The 9,867-nt window shown below is 57.1% G+C and overlaps 1 protein-coding gene across 1 annotated transcript; it reads right to left on the bottom strand.

Moving 5' to 3' along the window:
- Positions 1 to 4,470: 4,470 nt before the first annotated feature.
- On the bottom strand, positions 4,471 to 9,473 carry ELF3 (E74 like ETS transcription factor 3). Its single transcript, XM_039227580.1, has 9 exons — positions 9,389 to 9,473; positions 8,799 to 8,969; positions 8,232 to 8,453; positions 7,939 to 8,025; positions 7,622 to 7,741; positions 7,338 to 7,427; positions 7,067 to 7,183; positions 5,946 to 6,141; positions 4,471 to 5,258 (listed from the first exon to the last, which is right to left on the bottom strand). Exons 2-9 carry the CDS (start codon positions 8,959 to 8,961, stop codon positions 5,144 to 5,146), a joined length of 1,110 nt encoding a protein of 369 aa, XP_039083511.1. The 5' UTR covers positions 8,962 to 8,969; positions 9,389 to 9,473; the 3' UTR covers positions 4,471 to 5,143.
- Positions 9,474 to 9,867: the final 394 nt, after the last annotated feature.

The following is a 9,867-nucleotide window of genomic DNA, read 5'->3' as shown; positions in this document are numbered from 1 at the left end:
GCTGGGAAGTCCTGGCATTTTGGGGCATTCTGGGTTAAGCAGCCATGGCCAGCCCAGAGGGTCAGGCACTGAGATTCCAGTGGGCATGAGTGCCCATTATATGCCATGCACTGAACTGGACCAAAAATGCTCTTGGAAGTGAGAAAATGTGATACTTCCTAGCGAGTATCAGGGGGCTCTTGTCCTTGCCCCGGGCTGTCACAGTAGGAGCTGGCTGGCTTTCCATACTTGTGAGTATGACTACTCCCCCCGCCCACACCCACTGCCATCATCCATTTACTTACTGACATCCTTGGCAACAAGCCATCATCTTGCCAGGTAGAGGGGGTACAGAAGGAGCTCCTAGTCTGGGAGCAGTAGGTGGGGGCCAGGCACAGGTATTTTCTTTTTTGTTTTTCTTTTGAGAGAGAGAGAGCAAGCGCTCGAGTGAGCTAGGGACAGAGAGAGAGAGAGAAGCAGGGCTTTTCCGAAGTGAGGCTCAAGCCTACCCGAAGCAGGGCTTGAACTCATGAACCGTGAGATCATGACCTGAGCCAAAGTCAGATGCTTAACCCACTGAACTCCCCAGGCTCCCTAGATATTTTCAACCGAAGGTTGCAAACTTCTCACCTCTGGGCCCACATGGGTATTTTGTGGTGGCAATAGAGGTGAACCTGAGCACATATAGGGGACGGAAGGACTTGCTTCTGCCTTAGCTCCGCCAGATCCTCTGATTTCTTAAGAGAAGCGAGAAATCCACGTTATTCTGTGAAGTGTTTCCTGATTGTAAAAACTTGGCAACTTGTTTGTATTTTTCTGGTTGCCGCATGGATGGTAGTTCAGTGGCGCGCCGAAGGCTGGTGGGACACAGGGGCACGGGCACGTGACCTGTGCAGGGTTCAGAGGGCCTTGCTCTGAAGGCCTTTGGGAATTGGTAATCATTTTTTTTTTTAATGTTTTATTTATTTCTAGGAGAGAGAGAGAGAGAGAGACAGTGTGAGCAGGGGAGGGTCAGAGAGAGAGGGAGTCACAGACTGAAACAGGCTCCAGGCTCTGAGCTGGCAGTCAGCACAGAGCCCGATGCGAGGCTCGAACCCACGAACCGTGAGATCATGACCTAAGCGAAAGTCGGACGCTTAACCGACTAAGCCACCCAGGCGCCCCTTGGTAATCATTTTTAACAAGGGTCCAAGTTTTCATTTTGCACTGGGCCCTTTGAGTTTTGCAACCGGTCCTGACTGGAGGGAAGATCTGAGCCCCCCTGGTGGAAGGGGGGACAGAAAGGAGGGCAGGAAATACTCCCCAAAGGGGTTCAGTTGTGAGGGAAGAGATGAGCAGTGTAAACACAGGAGGCTCCACAGGGCGAGCCTGGGGCGTTGAGGGACCAGTGTGGGTGTGGGTGTGACGGTGACATGTGTGTGTGTGGCTGTGACAGCAGGAGTGTACGTGTGACTGTGACATGTGCATGCACGTCTGGGGGGTATGGGAGCGGCATGGCTGTGTGAGGTCGTGGTATGTGTGAGAACGTGTGTGGGGTGTGAGTGTTCAGCGCACGCCAGCATGTGCAAGTGTGTATGTGTGGGTGTGACTGTGTGTGGTGTGTGTGTGTGTGTAAGTATGTGACAGTGTGTGCATAGGGGGAGGTGGTGGCCAGGGCAGGGAGAGGCAGGGAGAGTCACCGGGCAGTTTAACAAATATTTATTGAGCACCTTCTGTGTGCCAGGCGCTGTGCACGGTGCTGAGATGAGTAAGCCCCGGTCTCTGGCCAGAGGCCCCCACAGCCTAGTAGGGGAGACACTCGTCAACAGGTAACTGGAAAAAAAGAGCAGACTGAAATAAACCCTTAACGACAATACAACCACTTTACTGGCTTCGCCCAAGAGGGCAGGCAGTTAGACTTCCCCTGAACTGGGGGAGGGGTAGGCGGTGGGGAGAATCTGGGAACTCTCCCGGGGAGGCTCAGGGCCAAGGCCCAGCACCTCCACCCCTGCCCCCAGCAGACACACCCAAACACGGGAGGGGTGACCTCCCTGCGACCTGCCCAGCAGCACACCCGATCCCACAGAAGCCGATAAGAGGTGACCAGCAGCCCAGGGCAGGACCTAAACAGCCCGGCCCCGCCCAAGGAGACCCAAACCCCTGGGCAGAGCCAGGGCCCATCTCTGGGGGAGGGGGTGGTCTGCTCAGTGGCTCCAGGGGCTCCAGAGCTGGTGAGGGTTGGGGGGGAGGGGGAAGGGTGGCTGACTCCTGACAGAGAGAACACCAAGGAGGAGGAGCGAGAAAGGCCAGCCTTGGGGTCTATGCCTGGGCTCTGTGGTGTCCTGAGGGGAGAGAGGGTGGAGAGCAATTTGGGGGCAAAAGACATCTTGAATAAGAAACATGTCCCTTGGGGCGCCAGGGTGGCTTGGTCAGTTAAGCATCAGACTTCCACTCTGGTCATGATCTGGCAAGTTCATGGGTTCGAATCCCATGTCAGGCTCTGTGCTGACAGCTCAGAGCCTGGAACCTGCTTCAGATTCTGGGTCTCCCTCTCTCTCAACCACTCCCCCCGTCAAGAACAAATAAATAAACATTAAAAAAAAAAAAAGAAACATGTCTCTTGTGTGGAGCAGAGGAGCCCTCCCCTGCCCCCCAACCCCTGCCCAGGTGCCCTCCTGGTTCCCCTCACAGAGCTGCAGCATGGAGGTCCTGCCGTCCGGAGTACTGCCTGGAAGTGGGGGCCCTCTGGTCCGCCGCCCGGTGGGGGTGACCTTGGCCCAGCCCCTAGCCTCATCAGGGACATGGGGACGCCCAGTCTCCTCAAAGGGCTGTGGTGCGGATCAAATGAGATAATGGGATGAGGAAAGCACCTCATAAACCAAAATGGCAGGACAAAGGTCAGAGTGTAGTGCTGGGCCCATAGCCACCTCCCAGCCCTCTGGCAGAGGATGAAGGGGCTTGGCCTCATAGTCCCAGCTCCATTCCAGCTCCCCTCCCCCAAGCCGACGGCCCCCCATAGTTCCAGCTCCCCGCCTCAATTCAGAGCCACCCACCACCAGTGTTTCCTTTTTAGAGCTGAAGAAACTGAGGATCAGGGCGGTGTGCTCTAGATTCCTAAGGCTTATCTTCCACTCTGGGCGAGGTGGCTTTAGGCAACCAGAGTACCCTCTTTTTAGGGTGTAAGGACCCCCAAGAGAACATGGGTGGAGAAATTAGCACAGTGTCTAACACATATTCCTTTCCAAGAAATGAGATCATTATTAGGCTACGTTGCCGAAGGCTCCCCGGTGAGAAGTGGTCTGGCCGGCATGGAACCCGGGTCATTATGAGGCTAATCCTTCCCCTTACTCTCTCTTCCACTAACTTAACTTGCTGGTACAGCAAAAAGAAATTTTTTTCCAAAATTGCTCCAGAAGATTCTAGCTTCTGTAATGACCCCACTACTTTCTCCAACCAACTTCTCTGCTTTCTACTATTTTTTGTTTCTCCAGAGCAAGCCCCACTTACACACACACACGTCTGGTTTTTTAAACTCCTTACCCACATCCATTAGCTAATAATCTGCTATTTCTAAGACAACTAAACAGCATTTCAAATTTACAGAATGCCCTTTTGATGTGCTCTCTGGAATTTGAAGCCTCAAACTTAAGGAAATTTCCACTAGAAGACAATCTTCCTAAGGAACCATACATATACCTGTCAGTAAAATGTCCTCTCTAAAACCCAGCTACACTATCACTGTGGAGACAGTGTTAACACGGTTCTGGAATCTATGGAGGATAATGTGAGCAGAGCCCGAATCCTGGCGACGCTCCCAGGGAAAGGCTACTATAAGCACCAAGGTACTGTCCTAGTGACCTTGGCCGAGGCACTGGCCCTATTGAACCTCACTTTCTGAACCTGTAAAATGGGAATGATCAATCTCATTTGGAGGGGCAAGATTAGGTGGCATAAAGGGCTGCCTGGCACAGTGCCTGGCATACACTAGACTGGCGAATGTCTATTCCTTCCCCCATTCTTCCTCATCAAGTATTCATCTCCATTTTGTTTTCCCAGTTTATGGCCAACTTGGCCAGAATGCTGAAGCCTCTATCCCACGAGGCTGGATATGCAATTCTAGACTTCTTAGAGAGCACCAGGTCCAAACCCCAGCCTTACAGCAAAAAAGAGGGCCCAGGGGGCTGACATGGCCAAGGTCATTGGGGGAAGGTGTCCTTGCAGCATGACTGGCCCAGTGTTGAGCAGGCTGAGGCTCATGCCCTTGCTTGCAGGAAGCCTGCAAAGATTCTCGGCCCTCAACAGCCTCACCTGTTTCCTTTGCTTTCCTCCCAGCCCCCAGGCTGGTCTGTAAACCCAACCCTCATGATCTAGGAAATCCATCCCTACTTTGTAAGTCGGCCTCTGCCTTTACCTCTAGCCTCATACACCTCCGGCCCTGGCTCCTCCTCCAACCCCATGACCTTATCCAATCTAGAGGCCCAAATTTCAGCACACAGGTAGCTAAGACAAAGGTTAGAAAAAGCCCAGAAGACACTTTATTGGAGGTCTTCACCTCCATTCACAGGAAAAAGGAGCCAGAAGCCCCATCCTGAGGGTCCCGGCATCTCCCTTCCCCTCTCTGGCCTGGCCAAGGGCCTAGAACAGTCAAGTCTGGCCACCAGCTCATGGTGGAAGAGGAGCGGGGAGGGGAATGTCTTAGAAAAAATAGATCTCTATGTACATCTGACGTATTTATAAATTAGGGAGTGCTCTGACCCCTGCCTGCGGAGTCCAAGCACGGAGGTGGAAGGCAGTCCAGAAACCAGTTTCAGGAGGACCCCATCCCGTCCCCTCTCTCACAGCACCCCTGGTGCTTCCCTTGTCCTCCTCGGCTCAGTCCAGGCATCTGGAGGAGGAAGGTGCTGTCCATGGCTGGTGTCTGGGTTGGATCTGAGGACGCACCAGGTAGAAGAAGCTACGCTTGCAGACAAGTCAGCAAGAGCGGTCACCTCAAGTCCCAGGGCTCGTAATTCCACGAAGAGGGCAGAGAGGAGAGGCCGTGAGCCCCAGATCCAGGACGATGGCTGACAGGACACCAGAGCCTCAGCTTGTCCACCACAGCACAGCCGGAGCCGGAGCATGCCCATCCCCAGAGGGGCCGCAGGCCTCAAGTCCGTGCGTTTGGTCCTGGGTCTAGTTCGGACCCTCAGTTCCGACTCCCAGCAACCTCTTCCTCCTTCCAGCCACTAGAGTTTTTGCCGAACTTGTAGACCAGCCGCCGGCCGTCCACCCGCTCCAGGATTTCCCGTTTGTAGTAGTACCTGGGTGGGACGAAGGGTGGTCAGAGGTACCCGGCTAGGGAGCAGCCTCGGACCACGGATGCCCTCCACCTAGCCCAGCTATCGTTAGGTGACCTGTAGCCCTGGGTCCCAGCCTGAGCAACAGGATCCTGATCCACTTCCTACTAGCTTTTCTTTTCTTCCCTCCTGCAATGACGAAGTGGCACTCTGGCCTAGAATTGTGTCCAGAGCACCTGGTTTTTACCCTTGCTCCTTTAGATCTTATGGCTTTGTCCTGGGGCTGATCATGAAGCCACAAGATTTTAGGGCTGGAAGGAACCTTAGCGATAATTCAGGGGTAAACTGAGGTCTAGACAAGCAACCTCATTGACTCAAAAGTGGGGAGCCACGTCTCGCGGTGGGCCTCGGCTCATGCCCTTTTCACCACGGAGAGCTTTCCTCAGGACACCCTTGCAGAAAGCGCAATGAAACGTTGCCCCAGAAAGTTTGTGGTGTTTGCTGCACCAGCCTACTCTCTCCACGCCGTCCTTTAGGCCGTGAAGCAGCAGACACTGCTATTATCCTCACTCTGAGGGACACAAACCTGCCAGAGTGTGGCGGTGGTCAGGGAGAGGGCTGTGGGAGCACTGACTAGCTGTCCCGGGCAGCCTCAGCAGGCTCCCCCCCCAGGGTCTGGCCAGGTCACGAGGACCCCAGCCATCTGCTCACCTCATAGCTCTGCTCAGCTTCTCGTAAGTCATGCTGTTGTTCTTTTTCTTCTGGCCCCAAAGCTGGGCCACGGCCTCTGATCGCAGGAACTTGAAGACACCCTCTTGCCGGTTCTCCCATTTCATGAGGCCTTCATTGAGCTCCGGGTGGATGAGGATGTCCCGGATAAACTCCCACAGGTGGGTGCCTCTGGGGGCTACAAGGCCAGATGCATCAGTCAGCAGTCCAGGGTGACCCCTCTCCTCCAAGGCCAGTGGGCCCTGCCTGTCCCGGCACACGGCCTATGGATGCCCGCGTGATGTAAGGGCCGGTCCCCTCCCCGCACTAGACGGGGACCACATCTCTCACAGCACAGATGTTTTACTTGCTCAAATATTGATCCTATATCTGGCTGGGGTAGGAGAGTGGCTGAGACACACCACTGCCCTTGAGGAGCCCACAGTTCAGTGGGGAGGGGTGGGGGAAGGGAGGCTGCCGTTAAAAAGCAAACACACCAACAGGTGGTGAGAACTAGGCGAGGACAGAACCGGGGAGCTGGGCCCAGCCTGGGGGACGAGGGGGCAGCTTCCTGGGAAAAACAGCCCCTTGACAACAAGAAGCCAGCCAGGCCTAGTGTGGGGGGGGAGGGAGACTGCATGCACGAAAGCAGAGGCGAGAAGGAGCTCAGGGCCATCACCCAGTGGTTCCCAGTGGTTCCCAGTGGTTCCCAGTGGCTGGCTGGTGCACAGTCCTCTGCTTGAGCCCCTTCGCCACCCCCCCTCCGCCCCCGCCGTGGCCCTTTGGGCCCTGCCAGGACCCTCCTCACACCACCAAGGGTGTCCCAGCAGGCAGGACGGAGCAAGTGCAAAGAGAACTGGAGTGGGTGGGCAGGTGACCTGGGCTTTAGTCCTATGGGCCTTCCTCCAGGAGCCTGTTTCCCCTCCTCTCCAGGGCCACCAGCCCAGACTCTGCAGTTAGGTGGTGACCAGTACCACACAGCCCTGGCCCCGTGCACAGCCACGATGGCGGGAGGGAGGAGCAGCCTGTCCGGCCAGCAAACACAGGAGAAAAAAGCTCCAGCAGTGCCCAGCCCCACCCCCAGCCCCAGCCTCAGCACAATGGGGGCAACCCCAGAAGCTCACCGTGCTTGCTCTTCTTGCCCTCCAGACATTCCCGAGACTCTTTGCTCAGCTTTCGGGGCCGACCCCTTTTCCGCTTCCCGTGCTTAGGATCCCCCTTCTTATAGTCAGGAAAGCCGTCTAAGAGAAGGGAGGTGGACGGTTAGGAGGGGAAGGATTGGGGGGGTCTCTTGGAGGAAGCCCTACAGAAGAGCAGGGATGAGGCCAAGGACCAGCCCCATGGGCACTGCCCGTTGGGACACACCATGGGGACCAGGAGGCCCCCTCCACTCACCCCTGGAGAAGAGTTTGCTGTCAGTTGGATCCAGGTCCACGTCACTTCCACCGGAGTCTGAGGAGTGGGGGCTCTGGGAAGTACCAGTCCCTAGGGAAGGCGGGGTCAGAGTGAGTCCCCTTGCCAGCCCACACCTTCTGGGGGATGGGCTACGGAGAGGCTCAGGGCAATGCCACCCAGCCAGCTCCTGTTTCCCCCGGAAAGCCTGAGCTCTAGTGCCAGGAACCAAAGGCTCAGGCGCACTTGGGGGAAAGGGAGGCTGTGGCCCAAACGAGGGTGCTTACCTGCAGTGGAGGCATCGGAGCTGCCGGGGGAGGGGGCCCCTGTGCCATAGCTGCCGGGGAAGTAGGGGCTGGCCTGCCGGCCCTCCTCAAGCACCTCTTGGCTGAAGGGGCTTCCCTGGTCTGAGAAGAGATCAGGATTCAGACAGAGCTCGGAGGAACAGGCAGGGACACTAAGCCCCCAGAGGTCTAATGACCTGCTGTTTTTCTAGCTAGGGGGGACAGAGGTCTGGTGACAGAGGGTCAGCTCTAGCACTCTGGGGCGAGCCAGAGACGGGATGGGACAAGCTAGGGGGAGAAGTGAGAAAATGGCTTCTCACCGAAGGGGCCCAGGGTCTCCTGGAAGGCCATGCTGTCCTTCTCCAGCAGCTCAATGATCCAGCTGAGTTCGTCAGGAAAGCTGGAAGCTGATAAGGAAGGGAGGAGGGGTCAGAGCCCAGGCTGGCACCGCATGGTCCCCTCTCCCCTCAGGGGTTCTTTCTCTGTGCCCACTGGCCCGGGGCTCCAGGCCCTTCCCACAGCTATGCTAAGCTCAGCCTAGGGGTGCGGGCCAGTCCCTAGAGCAGCCTCCCAACTGAGAGGGAGACAAGGGCAGGAGGTGGCCTGGACTCACTGAGGTCCCACAGCTGGGAATAGAGTTGGTCCCCCAGAGGCCCAAAGACCAGACGCAGCTCCTCCGGGGCACAGTTGCAGAGCGTCGCCCCGTCCATGTCACACCGCGAGAAGTCAATGGAACTGGCGTCGTATTTGTTCTTCTCCACTTGGTAGCTGATCCAGTCCAGAACCTGGGCCTTTGACCAGAACTGGGGCTGCTTCCCCGACCAGCTGGCCTTCTCTACAAGGGGCCGGGCACAGCGTCAGGTCAGCTCGAGCCACCCAGCCCCTCACAGCCCATTTCTAGTGCCCATCTAGGCTTCTGTGTGAATCCCCCCCACCTCTCGCAGGAGCCTCTCAGCAGAAGGGGTGGGAGCCAGGGTTCGCAGCACCCTCTCCCGGCACCTCACTTAGCCGGGCACTGCCCCTCACCCCCAATACCTCAGCCTCTTACAAGCCACCCCATGCTCCTAGTGCTGGAATTTGCTGGGGGGGGGGAACCCTCCTCCTTGCCTGAGGTCTCCATTTATCTAACAGGCTCTTAGAGGGATGTCTCTCTCTCCCCATCCCACCTTCTGAGACCCACCTGTGCCCTCCAGTGGCATCTGGGGGTTGCTCAGGGTCAGAACCAGGTCATCAGCCCCGAAGGTGGCGGCAGTGGGGACAGAAGCCAGAGCGGGTTCCTCCGAGCTGTACATAGTACTGAAGTAGTTGCTAAAGACGTTGCTAATCTCACAGGTTGCAGCCATGAGGCTACCTGGGGAGAGAGGTGGAGGCTGGTGAGGGCCAGGGTCCTCTTCCCCTCTAGCTCTCCTGTTCTAGCCAAGCCTGGGGCAGAAGGAGCCCCAACAGGGGGGTGGGGGGCGTGAAGGTCAATATCTCTTTGGACCCCATCTCTTCAAGAAGGGCTCCAAGATCTCAGAGTACACCAGGCCTCCCGCTGGGCAGCCCCCTCAGCCCACCCGGGTCCTTGAGTGGGACTGGAAGAGTCAGGGCCACTCAGTCCCTCCCAGAGGTGGTGCCTCTGTGACCTTCAGGACACCCCCACTGCCCTACGCCCTGCTCAGGGGCTCTACAATGCGGAGCTGCAGTGGGTAGGTTTAGACCTACCCATCCACTTGACCCCTGAGTTTCCCAGGACCCAGGCAGGGGGAGGATGACAGGTGTGGGTCCTACCTGAGTGGCGGGGTGTGGGTGTGGCAGGCACGCAGGCGGGATTAAGGGACAGGGGCTGGCGAGAAATCCGGAGGATAAAAGCTGCTCCAGGTAGCTCCGAGGTGTCTGGCCCGCGCTCCCCCACCCGCTCTAAATAGAGGCGTGTGGAAGCTCCTCCCCAAGCCCCCGGTCTTTATAGAGCGCCTGGCGGTAACCTGAGCTGGTGGCTCATTGGACAGAGGGGATTTCCTGGCCTTTAGACTGGGCTTCTGGCCCCAGGTGATTTGCATATTTTGTGCCACTTGGCCCGGATCCTAGCAGGCGGTGCTGGGAAATCAGGCCCAGCTGGTTTAATGATTGTCAGAGTCTGTCATCCCGCACCCTCTGGGGTTGGGCACAGGGCACTGACTTGGGCGGGTGGCAGGAGCGGCGCTGTGGTGGGCATCTGTACTTTCGGCCATCCTCCAGCAGTAAATTCCTCAGGGGGGCCAGGCCAGGAA

The sequence above is a fragment of the Hyaena hyaena genome, unplaced genomic scaffold, assembly GCF_003009895.1.
Source record: "Hyaena hyaena isolate Hyena2069 unplaced genomic scaffold, ASM300989v1 scaffold_28, whole genome shotgun sequence".
NCBI classification, from domain to species: domain Eukaryota; kingdom Metazoa; phylum Chordata; class Mammalia; order Carnivora; family Hyaenidae; genus Hyaena; species Hyaena hyaena.
Note: the sequence above shows the minus strand (reverse complement) of the source record. Positions and strands in the feature narration are given on the sequence as shown.